The sequence below is a fragment of the Dysidea avara genome, chromosome 8 (genome assembly GCF_963678975.1).
Source record: "Dysidea avara chromosome 8, odDysAvar1.4, whole genome shotgun sequence".
In the NCBI taxonomy this organism is placed as follows: Eukaryota; Metazoa; Porifera; class Demospongiae; order Dictyoceratida; family Dysideidae; genus Dysidea; species Dysidea avara.
In genome coordinates, this window is record NC_089279.1 from 33,056,158 (window position 1) to 33,081,857 (window position 25,700).

General features: G+C 37.6%; 1 protein-coding gene across 2 annotated transcripts; it reads right to left on the reverse strand.

The window, feature by feature from the left end:
* Positions 1 to 328: 328 nt before the first annotated feature.
* Positions 329 to 25,680, reverse strand: LOC136265207 (uncharacterized). Of its 2 annotated transcripts, XM_066060061.1 has the most exons (36): positions 25,591 to 25,666; positions 25,451 to 25,545; positions 23,693 to 23,832; positions 23,462 to 23,633; positions 23,235 to 23,413; positions 18,169 to 18,342; positions 12,907 to 13,080; positions 12,079 to 12,255; positions 6,882 to 7,055; positions 6,512 to 6,762; positions 6,189 to 6,447; positions 6,036 to 6,145; positions 5,858 to 5,983; positions 5,749 to 5,806; positions 5,595 to 5,693; positions 5,313 to 5,404; positions 5,117 to 5,262; positions 5,016 to 5,064; positions 4,880 to 4,948; positions 4,702 to 4,822; positions 4,504 to 4,623; positions 4,392 to 4,458; positions 4,200 to 4,314; positions 4,078 to 4,148; positions 3,891 to 4,020; positions 3,736 to 3,836; positions 3,540 to 3,651; positions 3,332 to 3,488; positions 2,846 to 2,912; positions 2,726 to 2,792; positions 2,023 to 2,120; positions 1,224 to 1,350; positions 1,133 to 1,174; positions 798 to 857; positions 707 to 746; positions 329 to 651 (listed from the first exon to the last, which is right to left on the reverse strand). In XM_066060061.1, the coding sequence occupies exons 2-36, from the start codon at positions 25,525 to 25,527 to the stop codon at positions 458 to 460; spliced, it is 4,215 nt and encodes a 1,404-aa protein (XP_065916133.1). In that variant the 5' UTR covers positions 25,528 to 25,545; positions 25,591 to 25,666; the 3' UTR covers positions 329 to 457. The 2 variants fall into 2 exon arrangements, with proteins under 2 accessions (XP_065916133.1, XP_065916132.1); XM_066060060.1 differs by having other exon boundaries at positions 25,451 to 25,680.
* Between the last annotated feature and the right edge of the window lie 20 nt (positions 25,681 to 25,700).

Genomic DNA, 25,700 nt, shown 5'->3' on the forward strand with positions numbered 1-25,700 from the left:
CCAATAATAAGGGATTGAGTACAGTATATGTATGTGCCAAGTTTGAACCTTTTCACTCAAAAAATTAAAATCACCAATAATGTGAGTTATGCTGTTCTAGCTATTACTTTTAGAATTAATAATGTTGGTATAATTATATAGGGGCATATGTATAACTTGCTAAGTACATAGATCTCACATAATCAACTGTATTGCAATTGGTTTAATGCCACACTTACTCGATTTCAAAAATAAGGACTTAAACATTGATCATTTTCAAGCATCAAGTGCATGTTGGTCGATTTTTGAATAGTCCCTGAATGGATTTTGGAACTGAAGTAATAAACACTGCGGTGTTTAACCCAAGTAAATATGGTATATTTACAGTATTGTTGAAATGAACCTGTGAAAAATTTCACATAACACACATCCTATATACATCATGATAGCACAAATATGACGTAGTATTGTAGGTCTTCTAAACATCAGTACATTGAATCTTGATGTTCCCATTATGATATTGTCCACCTTCAACCTTGATATCAACATCATGATGTTCGCTGCCTGACTGTGGACTAAATTCTTTTTCAGAAAAATTATTGCAATTAGGTTTATCTACTGACTGTGACTGATTTGTTCCATTGCTTAGATTTCTAGTTTTCTTGGAGGTCACTAAATTACAACACACAATACAACTATATGACATGTAGACTGTGTCCATATGTACCTTCTCTAATCACTTTCTTTGACATATATGGACTGCGACCCTAAAAATAACACATACTCTACTTCTGTGACCATAACGTAATTGTTCTTACAGTAAAAACAGTTGAAGTTGGTTCTTTGAAGCCAAATATTTTCTTGATCCTTGCTCTCACCTTTAAAATCAGTTTTTTTTGTCATTTAGCTCATCATGTACGTGTGACTGAATTTGCGAAAAGGGGTCTTCGACACACATCCAATTCTGGAAGACCGTAATTTAGTGTTCAAGAAACATATAAACCTCCATTCATTTAGCTATGTCTGTGCTCAATACTGACCAAATGTGAAGCCAATATCTTTTTCCAATCTGAAGTTATGAATCGTCAAAGTTGGTAATATGGTTGTCAGTGTAAGACCCATTTTCACAAATCCAGTCATTTTATGTTCACACCTTGTCATTTCTGATTACATGAAAACTGAGAAGAAATAGCCCCTATTAAATACACATGTGTAACATTTCCAGTAATGTGTTATAACATTACCTGCAAGGAATTCAGTACAGTAAATAACCAAGCAAATACACTGGTATTTTTATTTACTGCCAGCAAACCAAATACCCAAGTCAGTCCAAGTAGTGGTAACAGTACAACAGTTGCTTTAAGCAGTGACCTATAGAGTATACAAAAGCAGTTAGTCAAAGAAAAATGCTCAATCTACAGTAAAGAGGCATATACCAAAAGAATTCCTCAAAACAATCAATCAATGCTTAAAGCTAAGGAGACGGATTTGACATACATAATCCAGCTTCTACACACACACACAAAAAAATCAAACTTGTGTTTTTATCACAATTGGATGGCCTCATAAACTACCATACTATACTCTGCCCTTTCTTCAGAAGTAACAAGTTTGTGACTTTTCTCAGATGCTATGAAACTCATTAGAGACCATTCAAGGGCCATGGCTTTGTTGGAATGGTGTTTAACAGTAAGCCTAGGAGGGCTTCAATTAAGGGTCTTGCAGACTGAAAACTGGATCTTTGCCTTCAGTCATTTTCTCCCTCCATTTTGTACTCTTAGAAGAAGTTCCAACTGCCCTCTTCCCACCATCCTCATGACTATCATGTGCAATACATGTACAAAAGCTGCTCAAAACAGGCATATTTTTGGAACCAGAAACTTATACACCAGTTAATAAACAGTCAAATACTTTCATTAGCATAGCATTAGACATTACAATACAATGATCACTTGAGATCATTATATCTACTGATGATGCTTTGTTGTGAGTCGAAACTGAGTTTTACCAAACCAGTTACAAATGTACATATATGTAACTAACTTTACAACAGCAAATCTTTTGGCTGTATCAGCTCTCATTTTCTGTGATTTGGTCTTGTATAACACATAAAACACCATGAACAGGATAAAAATGTTCACCTGAATACAAAGAAAGTAGACTCTGGTTAAACACACATACTCACACTCACACTCACTCACTCACACTCACACACACACACACACACACACACACACACACACACACACACACACACACACACACACACACACACACACACACACACACACACACACACACACACACATACAACACACACACACACAAGCAAGAGAGTATCGGCTCAATATACAAACGTAACAATTACCACTGCGAATAGTTGCATAACAATTAGTCCTAAATGTGTAAGCAGTGCAATACAGTTTTTCTTAAATCTCAACTTCTGATCAGCAAACGTTTAATGTGATTGCTCTATATATTACAATAATGAGTGTTCTATTAGAGTATTTGAACACCATAAAAATTAATGTTTTTCTGTAATTTTGCAGAGTTATGGAGTATTCATTTGATGGTCTCCATAGATTCAGAAAACTGTGGCTTCACTGTTTTAGCCATTTACCAAGCCAATTTGGCAATTAAAACAGCATTAGCATTAGCTTGAGACAATTTTGATACATACGTACGTAAAATGTTTCAATCTTTTAAATGACCAGTTTTGCTTTCTTATGCTTAAATTTGTTCTTACGGTAACAATCAGAAGCATAGGTCCTGCAAATGCCCAAATAGCTCCATCATCAGTGGATATCCAGCAACTAGAGAGAAGAGAAACTTGTTACATTGTGCTAAGCAGTACGTTGTTCCTTACAATTCATCAGTTCCATAGTGATCATGAGCTATTCCAACTGAAATAGCCACAATTGGTACAGGAATACCTTCAGAAATATAAACACTGCATGTTAATAATTCCTTGGTTGAGACAGGAACAGAAAGAGAAACAGTTGAAAATGGCTGATATATGTAATCACTTTATACAGGTTGAATTTTACATTACCATTCAGTCATTTGATAAAATGATTGAAATACTCTTACAGCGTACCATAATATTTGAGCAGATAACAATTTGATGAAGAGAGTGGGCCAGCTAGTCACTACGTATATTAATTGACTCATGCACAATAATCATTCTTTTGAAAATGAAGATTGCAGCTAGAACCATTGTGTGTGTGTGTGTGTGTGTGTGTGTGTGTGTGTGTGTGTGTGTATCTGTGTGTGTGTGTGTGTGTGTGTGTGTGTGCGCGCGTGTGTGTGTGGTGCATGCATGCTTGTGTGTGCGTGTGTGTGGGTTACTTACCCCATCCGAAAATAAAATACAGCTTCTTTTTTGTGAAAAATCCCAAGTTAAACACTTTAACTAGAAATACATAAAGTAAGATTCCTTCACACAACATCCAACTGAATACTGCAGTAAATAAGTAGTGCAAGAGAGCAGCCACAACTGTACACACGACCTGTGGTCAAATGAATACAGCTAAACACCAACAATAATTTTTACTGCTTACTTTGTTGTAAGTGCCACCTTCAATTCCACCAATAAACACAAGCAAGGACAACAGCAGAGCAATTGCAAGATTGAGATGAGTGAAATTATGAGTTCCTTTTAAGATTGTGTTCCTATAGTTTGTATACATACCCAATATCATTGCAATAACTGTATGTATACTTTAGCAAGCCATTAATACAAACTATATTTCACACCTGTATATTAGCAGTAAACATATAGCTATCATGGAGCAAACTATGGACACACTGCATCCAATGTATGACACTATTTTTAGAGCAGTTGCTTCCTCTTTGCTCTGTCACACACAGCAAATAAAATAGAATCATTATATAAAATTTTGTGTGCATACCTGTTTGCTTGTTCCTCCAGTTACGTCTACTAGTACAGCAAAGGAGGTCAAGTGAGTACTATTACAAGTAATGAAGGTATCATTTACATCAACAACCACTACATTGTCGGTATCCCATCCACCAGTGACACTGTGAGAGACATCACAATTCATTTTTAGGCATGTACATGCATGCAGGAATACGTACCCATTTTGTGTTAAAGTGAAATTCCAAAATACACATCTGAGAGTACTCATATTAGCTCCTGTAATGTTCTCCTGTGAATAAACAAATAAAGTGAGATGGCACATCTTATCAGTGTAACTTACAGCATTGTGTTGTAACATTAAAATAATTGGTTCATCAGAAGACATTGGCATGGTGGAATTCCCAACTTGACTGGAAATCACTGAACTAACTGGAACTCCTTTGTTTGGCATACTCCTAAATAATAAGCAAATATATTTGGTTACAAGGTGCATGTATTACACAATTCAAGAATACTATATAGTATGACTTACAAATTCCTTGGTAAATAGTCCTCTATATTGGTGTATTCAATATGAGCAATTGGAACCATTTTGTCACCTGATAAATAAAATATTATAGCCGTTTAGCAAATAATTAAGTTACCACATGTTTCTGATCTTTCTTTAATTACACTTGCTGGTATAATAATAGCAGCATCATTTTCCACACCAATGTAACTAACAGTTTCAAGGTTAGATGCATTTCTCTTCTCAACTGAAATAGCTAACAAAATAAACACCAAATAAGCTAGGTAAAAAACCACATACACACATCATAATAAAAAAAAAATTATTTTTGTACCTAAATTTTTTTCTTTAAATTTCATACTGTTATTTCCAATGGTACTATTGATGTTACTAGCTAACAGTATGCCAAGTCTTTCTGTATTAACTATCAACTGTTGATTCTCTGTGTGGTCTACCTGCAATGATATACAATGATACAGCAGTGATTATTATAAAATATAGTATATGCTTACTTCCATTAACTGTAGATAACCAGGTTTATTACTGGAGTGGAGCAAATTGCTGTGGAGACCTACTGAAGTCTGCATGTACACATGCATATTGAATAGTTATATAATATGATCAGTCACAGTTAAGCCCATTACTTACATTAATAAAACCATCCATATTTAATGTATCCGTGTTATTTTCAACAGCACTAAATGTGAAGTAATGAATGGTTGATATGGTGAACACATCATGCAACTCACTCTAAAATATTTCTATTTATAACATTAACAGATTTCAGATCAAGAGGGAATATAGAAAATGATCCCGGCGTGACTAGTTTAGCCAAGCCCGTTTGTATTTTTCCAGGAAGTGCTTCATCACTAGAATTAACCAGTAGTGACGAGTCCTTATAGTGATAAAGATGATACTGGCCTTAGTTACATTATTAACTTGTACCTCTTCCAGTTTTTGATACACAAAACTCCAACACTTCTTAACATTTGCTACTTCCCAAATACCTGATGAATTGCATAGCCGTGATGCACAACCTGTGTAACAAATTCATTGCAAAAGTGAATCCTGGTAGCTACCCAATGAATTTTATACTTGGGCTTGGAATTTATGTAAATAAAGCCTCCAAAATTTTCACCTCAAATATTTATACACACTTATCTGCTACATGTTATGTAGTCATGGAAACCTAGGTATATAAGTAACTTATTTGAATTTGCATAGTACCTGTTCCATTTGGACAGCATCTCATAACTGGTTCATCACGTATTGCACCCGGCCATTCAATTCCAAACTCCTTATCTGTTTCTGCCTGGCAGACAGGATCTGGAAGTACCATCTATACGTCCATTAGGCACTTCAGGTAAAAAATATAACTTACTTTTTGGCATGCAGGCACTTGCATTAGCTCCAGGATTAGGAATATAAACACAGACATCCTAAAAATATTGTACAACCTGAAAATTACTGTAAAAGTAAACATTTGTTACTTTTTGGCACTTGACATCACTTGATATATTCAAGTTACATCCTAGTAATTCCTCATTAGGCATTCCATCTTGATCTTCATCATAACCACACACACTACCATCTCCAGCATAACATGGTGCATTACACTGCATGTACAGTAGTGCTATACACTTTAATGGATTATAATATGGCTCTCACCTCAATACTGTTAGTAGAGTTACATGGACTTACTGATGGGCCAACACAAATAGAAATATTGATTATATGCAAAGATTCATCTCCTGACGAAACAGTACATTTACAACTACCTGAAAAAAAAAATACTTGAAGGTTATCAAACATGCATCATACCAGTTGATGATAACTTTATTAATTCTGGTGGTCCAAAGTCCTTTTGACAACTACTGTAGTTTTTAGCAACCCTTTCAACGGCATCAGAAAGTGTTGCCAGGTCAAAGTCATTTAGTTCATTAGTGAACACAGCTAATTGCACACTAGATGCTTGATGAGTGGGATGTTTTCCTGAGTCTTTTTGCTGGGAACAGTCTATTGTACTTCTAACTGTGACATCCTTTGTGTTAACTACTTGCAGCAACCGCAAACCATCAGTCTAATGAGTTGACACATATAATTATATTGCAGCCATACAAATACACACACACACACACACACACCTCCTTTTCAATTTCACATGCGTCATCAATAGTCGCCAAATATATAGAGAACAAAATCAGTGATGATCTCTCTCTAACTGTACATTGTGTTATATCAACATTGCTCCATGTACCATTATCTGAACACTTTCTAGTAGCATTAAGACCACACCAAAATATCTGGTGAATATTATAGCAATCCTGTTCAACTGTAGTGTTAGCTGCAGTGGTTTGCCAAACCAGACCATATGATAGATTTGGGCCTAGACAAACTACATAATATCAACAATCATGCTTACTGTGTTCTTAGCAACTTACATACTACAAACTAACAATGTAAAATAAAATGGGTGATATAAGAACATAACATTTGGTATATACATGTGCTTACCTGGCATACACATCACGTCAGTGCCATTCCAGGTTTGATCACTCTGACAGGTCCAAATTTCACTACCACTTAGCTCAAAACCTTGATCACATGAGAAGGTACAAGTGTCTTCAGACATATTCCCAGTACAGTCAATCATTCCATTATTAGGAGCAGTAAGTGACGGGCATGACACTGAGGATTGTAGACAGAAACTATACATATTTACCCAATAAATAATACATCTCAGATATGCAGTACTAGACAACAAGCCAGGTAATGATTCGGGGTTTGTGATGAGCCCTCTAGGGGGGCCTGGGGGCATGCCCCCCCCCAGGAAAATTTAGAATTTTTAGTGTTTGTAAACCACATCCTGAAGCAAATTTAGCACTTTAAAAGAGTAAATTATAAGATATTGCTTCATATATACACTGACTTTTGTAACTTCCCTAGCTGTCACACTACCTTTCTATATGTTGTAAAGTCTAATTTCGTTTATACAGTTGATCAGGTTTTTACAGGCTTTGCCTTCTTACCTGTACCCCCAATAATAATAATAATAACTTACCTCTCAGCAGTACTGGAAGAACCTCCACTGCACTGGTCATCACGTGCTTCAATCATTAGATGCACGAATATAATAGAGGATAAACAAGTGGTAACATGAAGTTGGCTGCACTTCCTTTTACTGCATTAAAGGTTAGAATGGTTGGTGTCTATAAATTAGTGTATGTCATGACGACGCAACTACTATACGGAGCTACCTCATTAGTGTGTAGCTATATTAGCTTAGCTAGGCATGCGCTCACATGACTGGCTAAGTTGGGCTGTGAAAATCTGCTACAGCAGTGACCGTAGTACTTCCACCGGCCCTGATTAACATAACTCCTGTTTGAAATGAAACACTTATCATCTGGTTACTCTGATTTTCATTCTTAATTTTAGACTTCATGTGCTTTTGTTTTCTTCTACAGTGTGTTAAAGATAATGGTGTAGAGTAACCTTCAGCTATGAAAAGTAGTTTAACTGTTAGAACTCTTGACATAACATGTAAGAGTTGTGGTTAGGTTGTAGATTTAAAATCCTTGTCTGGTGGCATGTTTTCTTCTTTTTTATTTATAAATTTTATATAGTTAGAATCCTGTGTTTTAAAGCCTAAACTAATTTAAACTACAACTTGTTATCATAGCTTGATAATTGTTGGCAAACAAGAAATGTAGTTGTTAATTACTAGAAACTTACACCTCCCTCATGACTGTTGATATGACCATGTATAGTCATGAGGCCATTATGCTCTTAAAGTTGAGCATTATGCTTTTGAGTGTATAGTGCTCAAAAATAAAATATTATGCTTTTGCAAAATTATGCCACCATCATTGGCCAATAATGACAGTTTATTGCTATATTCAGTGGCGTAGTCAGGAATAAAGTTTTACTGAGGTAAAGTTTATGCATTGACCAAATTGAGAGGGTCTGACACAACTGATCCACAAACACTTTCAAGTTTGGTATTTGCAGGTTGACTGGTTGGATGGAAGAAACTGTTTCAGAAGACTCTGAGCATTTTTCTACATGTCATAAATAATGCTCAACCTTAGTTAATGCTACAGCTTAGTTAATGCTACAGTATACCATGCTTCGATTATGAAACTAGCTATTTCACTCAGCACAAAAAGCTGACTTATTTCGGAGATATTCTTAGAGGTCAGGCTATCCATGGACTGCAATGGAGGTCATACATACTCATGCACACTATACTTTATATTGATCTGTTGTGATATTTAAGTCGGAGATTATCTCTTTCATGTGATATTCAGCTGCATGTCAAGCTAGGAGTATGATGGAATGCTCCTTTGAGGAAAATTTTGAAAATAATTATATGCTTTGAAAAAAAGTTTTTAATTGTAGTGCTAATGCATCAGGGGTGGATCTAGGATTTATAAAAAGGAGGGGCTAACTGAAGGTACTAACCTCTTGGGTGGAGGTGTGTGAAGTACACCTCCTAGCATGTGAAGCATGCTGGAACTAGGGGGGTCTGGGGGCATGCCCCCCCCAGGAAAATTTTTGAAAAATATATGCTAAAATACTACAGTTTGGAGACATTTCCACATAAAATGCATATTTCTGCCTGTAGCTATTTTATATACTGTATACTGCCTTCAGATTATAGGTATGGCTCTCTGCAGCATTTATTAATGGAAAGGTTTGTGTAGCTAGGTTCAGACAGCCAAGCACATGATGCACAACAATAGGTACATGTTAGAATAATAATGCTGAAACTGGAAAATTTTGAAATTTGAATGATACGAGATTGAATCTGAGAGCATTTTCAATGGAACTTGTGTACCTGAATCAGACATGGGGCCAAGTACATGAGTACTTATACTTAAGTACACTTAAGTACAGATTTGAAAGTACTTGTACTTTACTTAAATACTTTCTTAATTTCCCCAATGTACTTGTACTTATACTCAAGTACTTTGCTAAGTACTTGTATGTACTTGAGTACTTAAAGTACTTGTAAGTACTTGTAAGTACTGCAAACATTGTACATAGTTTGTACATAGTTTGTACACAGTGGGTGTACAATGAGAATATCAAAATTTTATGAAGGTGCAGTTTACAACTTCTTGCAATTCTTCTACTGTCTTCCCCAACCTTACTATGTATCATGTTGCCACGATTAATGATGTCGCCAATGCTGTTGTTCAAGTCAGTGAGTTTTAAGAGTTTAAGAGAGAAAATGGTTGACAAAAACCAACCCCCCTAGGCACACTTACATACTACAATACACTGAATACAGCATATATTTTACTACAGCAAAATGTACTTGTACTTTACTTAAGTACTTCCAGCATGTACTTGTACTTTACTTAAGTACTCTCTTGATTGCTGCTGGAGTACTTGTACTTGGAAAATTCAAAAGTACTTGTACTTTACTTAAGTACTTTTAAATGTACTTGGCCCCATGTCTGACCTGAATTAAGTATTGCCATCCATAACAACTACACATGTAGATGAATCAAGCCTTTTAAACAGACCAAAGCATTTCATTGTATGTATAGGTACAGGTAGAATTGGAAAAATTCCATAACAGAACCATCCACTGAATGTTCTATTAGAGTAGTTAGGTGACTGCTCTACTAGAGTATCTCGATCTTATACAACTTCCATGCTGATCCTGGTCCTTGTTGCATAACCTTTAACATAAATCCACTAATAATACCTTGAAAATATTTATAAGGTGGATTTAGGAGTATTTGTATTATTAGTGATCATATAATTATGTTAAACTATAATTTCATTATAATACTCAGCATATTGATCAAGTAAAGCCAAAATATGAAGGGGGGCTTCAGCCCCCAAAGCCCCCCCTGGATCTGCCCCTGTGCATGATGTGATCAATTCAGTAGCTCAATGTAATGCCATGCAGTTGACTCATTGGAAAGTAATTTAAAGACAATCAGTATAAAAGTAAATGATTTAGACCAAGCAGTGTAATGAGAACAATGGCTATCATCTGTACTGAATGCTCTATTAGAGTACATTAGGATGGCTGTTCTATTAGAGTATCTCGACCTTTTTGAAACAAATTCAAGTAGCTGAAAAGTAGTTCAGCCAATGCCAGGCTTTGTCACCGTGGGCTCAGGCCCTGCTTAGTACTACAGCCACATGGATTCTATTATGTGTGGTACGGTAGTGCTGTTTTAGTAAACGTTTGAGTAGAAAATTAGGGGTGCCACTGAAAACTCAGGCTGCTCAGCTTGAATTGTTAAGCATTTTTTAACTGAGGCAGCTGATTCAGTTGCCTCAATGGTAGCTACGCCATTGTATATTAGTCCATTTACATTTTTGTTTCAGCTTCAAATAGTTTTACTAAATATGTGTTTCATTGCTACGTATGTGACCGAATTTTGGAAAACTGTTGATCTACACACAATACTACTTTTGTATTAAAACACACATAAAAACAATGGGTAAAAAATGCAAGTTCCAGAAATTTATGCAAGTTTTTATCACCTCACTGGTTGGTGAATTAACACTCCAATGGATAAATCCTGGGAATAATCATGTTTGCCTGTTCATAGGGAGTTAAAAAATCCTTGTTTCATCTCCATACATGAGAAGGTTTCTGAGTTACAGACATTTGTTTACATTGTGGCGACGAAAGAATTTACCGACGATTGTTCTTCAGTGAATTTGCCTTCCTTCTTGAACACAGACGCATACCTTGGGAAAACAAAAAAACTTACCTTGGAGGATTCACAAATTCATGGCGAGCACAATGAGCCAAGAGTCAACTCTGTACACTGTTGTATCAGTATGGTTTATGTAAGCACCTGTAGACTATTTCTCGATGGCTTCTGTACATATCGATTTATTTGCTTGTACGGCTGTCTAGTGCTGTATTTCCCACACTGCTCAACTTATGAAGCTGAAACTTAGCCAGTTGATTCCTCTGTCCGTACAGACAGCAAAGAACAAATAAAATGTATTTGAAAAATGTGAGGATGTCGATGGTTTTCTAAAATTAGGCCATATATGTGACTGGTGCATTGGAGTAGTACAACTGTGCCAGAGACTGATCTATTAGAATTTCTGACTGCTCTATTAGAGTATCTCCATCTTTTAAAATGGAACTGTGATGTTAAATAATTGTTTCAAAGCCAACATAATTCTCCATTCCCACATTTACCTGCACCTATCATTTCTGAAACTGCACCAGCATAATTGGTGCATCCATACCATGCATTGCCAATGATACTGGCATGTAATTGTTGTCATTTGTGAGTGTGGTCTCTATATAGCACACGAGCGTGGCACTAGGCAATTTAGAGACCACATCTTCAGCAAAGTTCAAATTCATACATTATACAGAACAAGCAAGTATGGTTGAGGAAATTGTGTGCATGTGTGTGTGTGTGTGTGTGTGTGTGTGTGTGTGTGTGTGTGTGTGTGTGTGTGTGTGTGTGTGTGTGTGTGTGCGTGTGTATTTGTGCATATTAGTGATTGTGTGTGTGCATCCATGCAATGCATGTACGTACATACGTATAGAAATATGAGTTGAAAAGTGTTTGGAAGATAGAAACTTATTGTAGGTTATTAGCATCCCCAATAGAAATACACAGTAATCAAAATGAATTTAGGTCAGCCTTGTTGGGAAAAGGCCAATGGGTGACTCATTTTCTGCATTGAGTGCTTGTATAAAAGTTATTACCTTTCGTGCACATGGCCTCGGTTCCACTCCAGATTTTATCACTCCGACAAGTTCTATTCTCACTACCATTTAGCTCATAACCTTGGTCACATGAGAAGGTACAAGTGTCTTCAAACATATTCCCAGTACAGTCAATCATTCCATTATTAGGTGCAGTAGCAAGTTGCTGACAGGACACTACAAAATTACAGTTATCAATTACATAAGTAAGCCATTGTGTAGTACATTTACTTGATTAAATGCTGCACCTCAAATAGGCACTGCATTTAAGTAATAGTTGTACTGTGTCAATGCTGCAACTAATAGTTGAATCTTTGTAGATGTGAGATTTAAGAAGGTAGCTACTTACCCTTGGGTTTAATGGTAGACTATCTCTTAGTAATATTTCAATAAGAAAAAAAAAGGCAATGGTCATTCTACATTGTGCAATATGTTTCATCTGCTTTCCCTCATTTTATGACATAGTGCAATGAAATATATAAATACATACTGAATAGTAGCTACACTTTAAAGCTGCATATACTTATGTAAGACTCCTCCTTGAGTAGAAGCTGCCATTGAATAAAAGCCACACAAAACCTTGACATTAAGCTGATACTAGCTGTGGCATTTAACCAAGTAAATAGTAAAATTATACAAACATAAGTTAGTACAGTGTAATACAGGGGAAACCTGTGTGTTAAGGATACTTTGGTACCAACCAGTAGTGTATTGATTTTCCACATCACATTACATGTTAAAGGATACTTTGGGACCATGTGTTCATATTATGCTAAAATGTCCTGATTAACAGGTTCCAGTATAAACAAGTGATACACACACACTTACCAGGTGTACACATCACATCAGTACCATTCCAGGTTGTGTTACTTTGACAGGTCCGAGTTTCATTACCACTTAACTCATAACCTTGATCACATGAGAAGGTACAAGTGTCTTCAAACATATTCCCAGTACAGTCAATCATTCCATTATTAGGAGCAGTAAGCGATGGACATGACACTGAGGATTGTAAACAGTAAACTATGTTAACCTACTGTTGTAATTTAATTATGCGATTTTAGAATTATTATTGTATTTTAATAACATCAGTTGCTTTGTTGTAATTATTGAACTTGTACCTTGATGATTCAACTCTTAACAAAATATGGTGTCAGAAGTGTCCTTTCACGCCTAATGTGAGTTTGAACTGTGTTCCTATTGTGATATTCTAGTTTCATGATATTGCCATGAATAACCATCGCTTTACCAACTGTGCACATGACCAAGAGTTTAGCAAAACCTCCCGAACCTCTTAACCTTGAGGACAGAAGTAGGCGGGGAGACAACTGGAACCAATTCAAGCGGGACTGGTTGTATTACGAGACTGCAGCCAAAATTGACAAGGAAGACGGCTCTGTAAGAGTAGCGCAACTCCTGAATGTAATCGTAAAGGATGGCCAGGACATGTTTGACACATTTTCCCTATCAGAAACAGACTGGAAAGATATTGCAAAGGTCCTTTAAGAGTTTGAAACAAGGTGCACACCGGTAACAAAAGTGATTTACAAGAGGTACATCTTTAACAGAAAAACCCAAGAACCTGGAAAGTCCTTAGATCACTACTTGATGGCAATTATCAAACAAGCTGACTGGTGTCAGTATGGAGGACTGACAGAGGAGCTGATCAGAGACAGACTTGTTAGTGGGATCCTGAATGATCAAATTCGTGAAACTCTCCTCAGCAAGACCGACATCACCTTAGACAAAGCTACCAAACTATTAAAGACAAGTGAAGTCACACACTTCCAAGCTCAGGACATGGCAGTCCCCGGAGACAGGAAAACCAGAGAAGGGGAAAATACAGCTGGCAGGTAACTCTGACAGTTCACAGAAGCTGTGTCATTATTGTGGCAGAAGGCATGCATTCAGAAAAGAAGCCTGCCTTGCTTTTGACAAACAACGCCTTATTTGCAGAAAAAGGTCATTTTGCTAGGAAATGTCGTTCATCAAAAGCTCATTACGTTGAAGATAAGAACAGTGGTGACGAGAAAGTCTTTTCATTCACGCAGTTATATCCCCGCTAGCCAGTCAGCTCTCGTAACCTGCACAATCAATGACAGTCGTAAAGTAAGCTTTGAGATAGACACGGGGGCCTCCTGTAACATCTTGCCCCTTGCTGACTATATCAAGGCCACAGGAGACAAGAAATGTACACAGATCAGCCCAACCAAAACCTGCCTCACTATGCACAATAACTCCAAGGCAACACCAATGGGCAAAGTCATGGAACGAAGTTGTCAGATACATTGTTTGTATTTTTTTGTTATGAGGTCCTCTGTGATGCCAATCCTAGGAAAAGGGAGCTCCATAGGGATGAAGCTTGTTCAGATCCTGGACTGTGACAACATTCACTTTGTCACAGCAAACACACCAGGCTCACCAACTACCCTGAGTGATCCCATACTGTGTCAGTATAGTGCTCCAATGTGTTCAGTGGCCTTGGCAAACTCCCTGGAGAATACACAATCCAGACGTACTCAGACAAAGTGCCTGTGGTCAATCCACCTCGCTGGCTGCCGGTTTCCTTAAAAGGCATAATAGTCAAAGCTGAATTAGATACAATGGTAGCCAAGCAGATCTGACGGAACCCACTCCATGGGTGTCGAGCATTGTGGTAGCACAAAAGAAAGATGGTAAGGTACGCATATACTTAGATCCACAGCACCTCAATAAGGCAATTATGCGGAGCCACTACCCCCTCCCCACCATTGAAGAAGTTACAACCCTTCTGACCAATGCCAAGGTATTCATTGTCCTCGATGCCAAAACAGGATCATGGAAGGTGCAGCTGACAGAACAATCCAGTTATTAGACAACGTTTAATAGTCCTATTGGAAGATATCAATGGAGGAGGATGCCCTTTGGCATTAGCAGTGCACCGGAAGTCTGGCAGCAGAAGATGAATGAGGTAGTTGAAGGCCTGAGTGGTGTCGAGGTTATAGCTGATGATTTCCTGATTTGTAGGTTTGGCGCCTCTAAGGAGGAGGCCACAGCAAACCATGATTCCAATTTGCATTCATTTCTTGACTGAGCAAGAGAGAGGGGCCTCAAGCTAAATCCTGAGAAAGTTAAACCCTGACTAAGTTCAGACCCTCACAAGGTATCGGCTGTTATCAGCATGCCTAAACCCACCAACGTCTAATCACTACAACAGCTTCTGGGCATGACACAATACCTATCAAAATTTTTACCTCAGTTATCAGTAGTTATGAGCTGTTACGCTAGCTCAACCACAAGGATGCCAACTGTCCCAAGCACAACACTGCCATTGCTATGGTGAAGTAACTGATCACCAATGTCCCTGCCCTCCAGTATTTTGATCCGAAACTGCCACTCACCCTTCACTGTGATGCCTCAGAGGGTGGACTAGGATATGTTCTATTACAACAGAGCCAACCCATAGCATTTGGAGCATGAGGTCTCACACAGACAGAAAGGAACTATGTTCAAATAGAAAAGGAGATGCTGGCCATTGTCTGTGGCTGAGAGAAGTTCAACCAGTTTGTCCATGGGTGGAAACAGTTGAAACGGACCATAAGCCACTGGTGAGCATAGCTCTGAAGCCAGTTCACAATTCACCAAAGAGACTACAATGGATGCTCCTTCAGCTGCAAAGGTAATGTTACGTATAAGAGAGGATCAGAAATGTATTTAGCTGATGCTCTTTCTAGGGCCTACCCTACCTAGTCAGTGTCGGTGTCGTCACCCCAGTCTGAATTCTGTCACTCAGTGGAAATAGTGGATCTTACCGAACACCTCCCAATATCTTCGAGACGCCTCAAACAAATTCAAGAGGCTACAAACAAGGACTCGATCCTGCAAATTCTCAAGAAAAATATCCTTTCAGGCTGGCCAAGTGACTAGACCCAAGTACCATTGGAGCCATATGTAAAGTGTCATGATGAGCTCTCCATCCAGGACTATAATTATACTGTATAAAGGCAGCAGAATCATCATCCCTACACTACTGAGGAAAGAATTGATACAAATGGTGCACGAGAGTCATCTCAGTGTGGAATCCTGCCTGTGAAGAGCAAGAGATGTTCTCTACTGGCCACTGTTGAACTCGGAAATCAAAGACTACATGAGCAACTGTTCCATCTGCAACACACTACTGCCATCTCAAACCCAAGAACCACTCACTGTACATGAGATTCTTGAGAGGCTATGGAGCTAAGTTGCCACTGACTTGTTCTCATTCAGTGGTGACAGTATTGTGGTGACCGTCGATTATTTCTCTAACTACATTGAGATGGAGAAGTTAGGAAGCCAAACCTCACCAGCCATGATCAAAGCCATCACGGCATACCCGACACAGTGGTATCAGATAATGGCCCCGCCTATGCCTCTGAGGAATTCAGCACATTTGCAGCAACTTGGGAATTCAACCATGTTACAACCTCCCCACACTACCCGCAATCCAATGGCAAGGCTGAGAGTGTGGTAAAACGTGCAAAACTCTGCTGAAGAAAGCTAAGCTCACCAAGTCAGTTATCAACCTTGCACTGTTAAATCATCACAACACTCCAACGGAACCAACCAATTTTTCTGTAGCCCAACGCCTATTTGGTAGGCATACACGGACACTCCTGCCTTCATCTACCACACTGCTCAAGCCTGGAATCCTTCAACAAGTTCCTGCTAAAATTAAAGCAGGTCAATGGAAGCAAGCCAAGCACTATAACAAGACATCTAAACCGCTTCCTCCCTTGAACAGTGGTGATCTGGTGCATGTGAGGTTACCTGGCAGTACTACATGGAGTTTAGGAGTGTGCAAGAATCAGGTGGCACCAAGATTGTACTTGGCACAGTGTAAGGACACAATATGCCGGTGCAATCGCTGACATATAAGGAAGGCAAACACCAGCACAGCACGGGGCCAATATGATGTTCAAGGCACTACATAGAACAGACTGAAACCTGACTGACTGAACTGAACTCATTCTTATAATGGGAAAGGTGTTGTAATGTAATTATGTGATTTTAGAATTACTATTGTATTTAGATAAATTCAGTTGATTTGTTGTAATTATTGAACTTGTACCTTGTGATTGTTGATGATTTGAATCTTATAACAAAACACCTACTACTATATATAGAATATCACAAACATATTGATCCTATATGGTTGAATGAAAATATTTCTAGCAAGTGAAGTACTACTAACTAAATTCCAAGATTTTGAATCCATTGGTTGAGAACAGCTAGGAGCGCATCGAATCCTATGGACAAGGGAGCATGTAACTCCACAAACAGCGAAATTCAAATATGGCTGCTGTGTACTATAATAAGTAACTTTTAAAATTTCCTAATTAGGATATTATGCAGAGGCGCATGCTCACGTACATCACAATCCTAGAAATTACTCCACTTGACTATTCTAAGCTCTACCTTCGACTTGACGATCTTCCTATCAAAGCAGCTTTACATTAAGACGCCTTTCTGTTCATTTTTGTCCATCCACAATACCATCTATTTTAATGCTTGTTTAGCACATATTTGCATGATTCATGCTCTAAATAATGCACCGGTTAAATGCCGTGGTGCTTATTACCTTAGTTCAAAAAACTGACACAACAACTATTGAAGCTCAACCACTACTTGATGCTCGAAAATGATGTTTAAGCTCTTATTTCAAATTGACCGTGGCACCACTCAAGTACAGCTACTATTAAAGGTATGATTTTTAACTAAGGAAATACAGTATTCATCATTTGGCTTTGTTGTGTTCAAACTTCTGTACATACTGCTGTTAGTACATTGAAGACTGAGAACTGTTGAGCTACATTCAGTCATACAAATCACAGCTCAAATGTATCTGCTTTGTGTGCATGGTTAGGTTGTAGGTTCAATGGTGTGTGTGTTTTTTACATCTTTGTATTTTAAAGTTTGCTAGTGGTGTATCTATGTACACTGTACTATACATGCATTCAGGTTGCAAATGTTTCTTCATTATAGTAACAGATTGTACTTGACCAAATTTGCTGCCATGAAGGAGAAGTGAGGCATTAATATATAGTAGACAAACACACACACACACACATGTACCTGGTGTACACATCACATCAGTACCATTCCATGTTGTGTTACTTTGACAGGTCCGAGTTTCACTACCACTTAACTCATAACCTTGATCACATGAGAAGGTACAAGTGTCTTCAAACATATTCCCAGTACAGTCAATCATTCCATTATTAGGAGCAGTAAGTGATGGACATGACACTGAGGATTATAAACAGAAAACTATTTTTACTTCATTATCCACATTTCATTATAAGAGTGTATGTGAATACAGTACCAAAGCCTTTGTGTATGCTTTACGTATAGTTATAGGTTGCTTTACTGCATAAGGACTCTTAGAAGATTCATACATTAAATTATCCTTACTTACATACAGCCTTTATTATACTTTATAGAACTTCGCGTGGGTGAGATCTTTTTAAATTTCATAAAGTACACTCTCAGCTGGCCAACAGTGCTTCATGACCACAAAGAGTGCTTTATTGCACCACAAAGAGTGCTTTATTCGTTCAATAAAGCACTCTTTGCGGTGCAATAAAGCACTCTTTGTGGGCAATAAAGCACAGCTGCCTACATGCCTTAGTGCAGGCTAATAGCCTACGGGGCTCATGCCTGCATGACTAATCACCCCAGCCAATACAAATTCTACCACTGGATTGCTTTTATAGACATACCTAAATCCTGCAATGATGGGTGGGAGAAGTGTTACATTTGTTAATGTAAATGGACAAGTCCTAGAGATATCACAGAAATATTTCCCCATGTGACGTGCAATAGAGTCGATTGTGGGTTGCGAGCAAAACCTGTCAAAATACGTGATGAACGTATTCCATGCCAAACTATGGTGAACTACGCGTGAGTTACTTTGTTAAACTAGTTTGTGTGCATTCATGCTGCTAATAGTTTGTGCAACACGTGTTAATTATGAGTCTTAGTGTATGGTGAAGCTACACGACTAGAAAGTTCCATAAATCATTTAAAGCATAGCCTTGCTCGTGCTATATGAAAAATAAAGCATTTGGCGCTTGGCCTCGATGCTAATAAAGCACTCAGCTTTGCCTCGTGCTTTATTAGCATCTCGGCCGCACACTTCATGCTTTATTTTTCATATAGCACTCACATCTATGCTTTAACATATACAAATTCAACATCGTCACGGGTTGTGCATTTGACATAAGAAGTATTAAAATATTAAGACATTTTTTACCACTAAATAAAGATTGAGACACTCTAATAGAGAAACTACATAAATAAAGTTCTTTGAGCGTAAGTGTGTCAGTGTGTGTGTGTGTGTGTGTGTGTGTGTGTGTGCGTGCGTCTGTATTTGTGTGTATGTCAGTGAGTGTGTGCGTGCATGTATGCATCCATGCGATGCATGCATGTACGTATGTGTGTATATATGTATGTATGTGTATGTGTGTATGTATGTATGTATGTATGTATGTATGTATGTATGTATGTATGTATGTATGTATGTATGTATGTATGTATGTATGTATGTATGTATGTATGTATGTATGTATGTATGTATGTATGTATGTATGTATGTATGTATGTATGTATGCATGTATGTATGCGTGTGTGTATGTATGCATGCATGTATGTATGTATGCATGCATGTATGTATGTATGCATGCATGTATGTATGTATGTATGTGTGAAAGCATGTCAGGGGCGTAGCCAGGATTTTTTTGAAGGGGGTTCGAATTCAAAGTGGAATGTATTTAGGGGAAGGCCTGGGTGCTTCCCCTAGACCATGTAAGAACAAAAATATGTATACAAAAAAATGTGCTCCTAGGCAGTAACATTAAAAGGTGCTGTTTGTGCATCTAACTAGCTAAAACCTACACACTGCTGTTTATGCAGCTTATAGATATAACCTATTGCCATACTAACTAATCTCCACTACATACTGATAGCTAACTTAGCATACAGGAGCCCTCCACACTTGAGTCCTTTAGTTGGCAATACTTTCTTCCACGTATACATTATGTTCGGCTGGTCCTGCTGTTGATGGTCAGTAACCTGATGCATGCATAATACAACCACTCAAGTTTATCACAGCTGCTGCCTTGTGATTTGTCTCAAGACAATTCTTTGAAGTTTTAACCATGCATCACGTGTACAATTGATCACATGATGCAATAGATGTATTAATGAGACGTGACCCTCAAGAGTAGTACAGAGGAGTGCCAGTAGGCAAGTAGCTACTGGAGAGCTCCAGGGCTGTAAGATTTGGTGTGATTTTTAATTTCAAAAAATTCTGCCTCTGCAAGGGGGGTTTGTCTGAACTATCCGAACCCCCCTGGCTATGCCCTTACATGTACATATGTATAGAAATATGAGTTGAAAAGTGTTTGGAAGATAGAAACTTATTGTAGGTTATTAGCATCCCCAATAAAAATACACAGTAATCAAAATGAATTTAGGTCAGCCTTGTTGGGAACCACAAAGGCATATATAGTACTTATTTTGTGTGCACAACCAGAAGGCTAATCCAAAAAAAAAATATGATGATGGCAAACTTTGTTTCCACTACATCATGAAGAAATACCCATAAACTCACATGTCTTTTAGCATATGGATACAAAAGGAACATAACCTTACTCTTTATGAACAGGTAAATCCAATGGTGTAGTAGATAAAACTGGAGCAATTAAACTGTACACAAATGTTTATTTAGTATATGTGACTCGCTGAGTAAGAACTGGCTGTTTTTGCACATTCCTCAAATTCCATTTTATTGCTTCTCTGGCCTGCAGCAGCCCCTCCCCCTAATGAGACTGACCAGCCTACAGGTGCCAACGTGGCATCTGCTGCTGTCACTGCCGCTGTTGAAAATGTGCGATACTACATGACCCAAAGATTGGAAATAATACTAGTGAGATCAAGATACTCTTATACAGCAGTCACAGCTACACGTGTATTTTTATAGCAATGTTCTAATAAATAAAATATTTAGTGCAATAAAAATTATTAATTTAAAAATGAAGGAGATAATGAGAAACAAGTTTTCTCATTGTAGTGGTCTGAACAATAAGTATGACTGTCACAAATATTCTCCCATGATTTTTTTGTAGGGTAAATCTGTATGTGTCATTTTCTATATTACATTATATATCAATTGTACTATTTGCATAGCTCTAGGGTTAGTAGTTGTTTTGTGGCATTGGATAAGAGTCAAAGTATGTATTGGTGCATGTATTGTATTTCAAGCATTTAATTACATGAGAGTTAAGAAATCCTTTTGTATGGTAGGGCATTTTGAAGCCTTATATGTGATGTCAAGTGTAAGATAGCAATGTCATCTATGATTATTTCATCCATTAAAATACTTTTGTTAAATAGGTTGTAAAGACGTACGGATTGAAGGTGGTGGTCATTCTGGTAGACTAGAGTGTCAATTGGAAGATGGAACATGGGGTACTGTGTGTATGACAGGATTTGGGCCAAATGCTGCTAGAGCAGCTTGTAGCCAGATGGGATACTGTGGAACTGCTGATTACAAATCAGTGTAAGTGCTCACATGATACACATGCACAAATGTCTCACTTAAACGTACGTACAATCTACATAGGTTTACATTGTTGTTTCAATGTTTTATGCATGTGTCTAGGTATTAGATATCATAATTGCTATGGGGTATACATAGTGTAGCTTATAAACTGGTTTGAGAAAGCACAACAGACAAGTAGCTAGCAGTATAAATGTTTGTTGTATAGAGTTTAGGGTTTGATATCCTGTCCACATCATATTCTGTAAAAGTCTGTACATGTAGTTCTAATTTTCTGTGTTGAAGAAGGTATATATATATATACATGTTATAAACTCAGGCAAACAATGTTTCATCAGCTGGTCATCGCATGAAAGCAAGGCATAGTAATGAAACCTCAAACACTTTTGATATGCTCTATCAAACCACACAACTGATCAATAACCATAATGTATAATAGGTTGGGCTATTCTGGCCAATAATATCAATACCTTCATGGTGCCTTGGTAGAATTGGTTAGGTATAACCAAGTGCAATAGTGCCTTCAGTACAACCTGAAATATTTCCAAAAAATTACTATGAAATTAAACCAAAATAATTATTTAGTGGAATGTTCTACTGCTTGACTGACTGACCGACTAATTAATTAATGCCTTCAGACAAGCATAACTTGATAATGGCTAATTGATTTTTTGCTGTTTGATATTGCTTCAGCCCGACAGGTGCCTTTGGCATACTGCAGTATGTATAATACATATTTCATAGTGGTAATCTGTGTCCTCCTTTGTGTCCCATTTGTCTTTGCTGACAATGCATGGTGTCGATTTGTGGTAGCACTGCTAGTGCTTCCCTATGTTTGACGGAAATTGTCTGAGTTTTCCGTTGTGGCTGGATTGACTGCAGAGGTCCTTCTTCTAGTGTTCTTTGTTTGTAATGCTGTGTAATGGGCTGAAAATAAAGCGTAATGGCCACTTCAGTATTTCATGCAGTAATCGATAGTTGGGGCGTATGTTCAGATGGAAAACTATACAATCCTGGAGCTATTCTTTCTGGTCCAATGTGGTATGCATGGTTCACTGATCATAATGTTGGTCAATTATAAGGAAAAATTAAGAATTTTAAGTTTGATTTGGGGTCATAGAAATAAAAAAAGTAGTGAAGCAAGGGAAGTTGCTTGCACCTAAAGATATACTAGTGGACATTTGATCCCTAATTCAGTTGTGGGTATTGACTAAACCATATGCATGCAAAAACACTCGTTATTTTCAGTTACTGATTTATGTCACATTTCCGTTTGTTTTCTATAGGACACTGAAGAACATGTAATAGAGCCTTGAAAATGTTTTGACTAGTATGAGTCAGCATCCACTGTACATGCAAAAGTTAATTAATAATGTGTTGTTGTATTGCAATTTAAAACTGAAAATGTACAAATACACAATAGGGAAAGTCCTGCTGGTACTAGGTTCCATAAAAGCACATGGTTAAACATGGTAAATCACATGGTCATGCAAGCACATGGTCAAGTAATCCTACTGGAAACATGTTGCAATATTAGCATCTTAGTATGTATATGTGAGTATACATGTATGTTGAGTACCTGCACAAGTGTTGCAAAATTCATTGTTGCTATTGTCCATCTGATTTAAAAGGTTGAGACTTGTGGTCCGTAATTCTCTCTCAGCGCCATTAAATACTAAACTGAATTCTGTGTCAGAGCAGTCGTTAGCAGCTGACTGCACTGAACCAGAGTGACACTCAAGTCGTCTCATAAGTTCACTTTGTGTTCAAGATGAATAATAACATATTAAAGTGTGTATTATATACCTGGAGATTTCCTCAAAAGAGATTGTCAAAAATACTTGAGGACAATCAATAATGATATCATCCACTGCCCAAGCTGGACTAGCTACAGTGTTATGTTGCACCCACCGGAATTGCACATTAACTGCTGTTTCATTTGGTACAATAAATTCTAGTTCTTCTAGTAGAATACTCTCTGTATACACAAAAGGACAAAATGTTATCTGCATCCCAATTTAGTATACAGTAAATTACCATTATAAGAGCCCAGGGTAGTCCAGTCTATACCAGTCTTATACTGGAAATATACTGGGTGTGTTAAACTGCCATCTACATGTTCAGTGCCATTACAAAATTGTCCATCTTGAGAAACGTAAATGTTAAAATCTATTAAACTAGACAGGTACATATATGGAATTAATATACATACATGATAGTCTCTAAATGCACCTATGTAACTGTAAATATTATGTGCTATGATGCTTCAAATGTTAGAGTCGATGGATGGGGAAGCATGTGCATTTAATTCAGGTAAACCTAGTGAGCCATGAATGAAAAAGTACATACATCATTGGCTGTAATAACAACAGTTTCAATAGTTACAGTTTCTACTGGCAGTCAACTTTCATACAGGATGTCACAGATACTTCTTTACTGAGAAGCGACCCATTAATACTTTGAGGAATTATAATATTTTTGCCGATCACTAAACAGCACTTAATGAATGGTAACAAATTTCAACATGTCTATGTTTGAGAGCAGGTTGGAATACTGTTAACATGTAAACTACTGATAGTACTTTTCTAAAATTATATATAGAGAACATACCCACATATACTGGAAACTCCATACAGAAGCCCTCCTTTACAGCCTATATAATGCACACAACTTCAAGCTAATGGATAGCTGTATGCTTCAATCAAGTGTGCATATACTGAAATTTATGCAGTAGCTTTAATGACAACCAAAAATGTTTATGTCATAAAATATATAATCAGGAATGTACACTGCCCAAACCAGCATATTCTTGTACGATTTCACTATTGTGACAGGTGATTACATAATTCGTTGAAAAATGATTTTGTAGTTTGATGGGTATCATAATATAACAATTAAGGAACTTTGGAGGATGAGCTGGTAGCATTTACAGTTTCTCTTTGTCATAGCTGATAGATTTTATGTGTCTAGCTACATGCTATAAGAAATAAAAGATCATTGGAAATGCATATCTAATTTGAATATCATAAGAAAAGTACATAATGCTCTTGTAAATATGATGTTATGGTTGTGACATCTACCTGTCTTGGACATCCAAACATAGAAATTAGAAAGAGAAAACCATCGTGAATATGATTGAAGTGTGAGTCCTCCGACAAAAATGTGACCACACATCAGATCCACCACAGTAGATCCATTGTGGGCAAGGCAAGGAAAACAATGTTGTGTACATAAAACAACAACAACAGCAACAACAACAACAACAACTGTACATAAACACTATAAGTCAGGGTTGATAGTCCATTCTTTACCGTTCCTACCAAAAAAAGATCCTCTGAAATACAGAGATGGATGTTCTGGCCATTTCATTCAATAGGTCTTTGGCTTTTGAAATTGGTAAGTCCTGTTGTATGAAAGAAATTACATCCGTCCCATACTGAGACACTGACACCTCAGCAAAATTTTCGTAGTCCAACTTAAAACTAATTGACATTGTGTTATTTTTAATGACTGAAATCTTTTCAGCAGCTATCTATTTTCAAAAAAAAATTCCGGGGGGGAGGCAATGCCCCCAGACCCGGTCTCTATCTTCCGTCATATTCAAATTCGCTCACCTTGATCACGTCACACAGAGGTTCACCTTGAACCTACCCAGATAACAGTCTCGCTATGGCACTGTCGCATGCGCAGACAATCCCTGTCGAGTCACTGGATCATATATCTAGTTATAACTGTAGAGCGACCGCCCCTCAGTATTGATTGACGATACTGGTGTGACATACAGTACGCACTTACCAATCCACACGTGCTAGAGCGCCAACATAAAGTCCCAGATCCACCAGTACTGCTACAAGTAACCCGCTGAACGTCATCTCATCGCTGACCCACTTCTACGAATCAATTTACTAACGGAGTTTTACTGACATAAGCTCCACCTTCACTTTCAATTCGTATTCGTCTGAAGTTAATTGGTTAACTCAGTACTTTATTCGTAATTGACGTCATTTCTTCATCCAATGGAACGTGTTATTTGAGTGGGAAATAG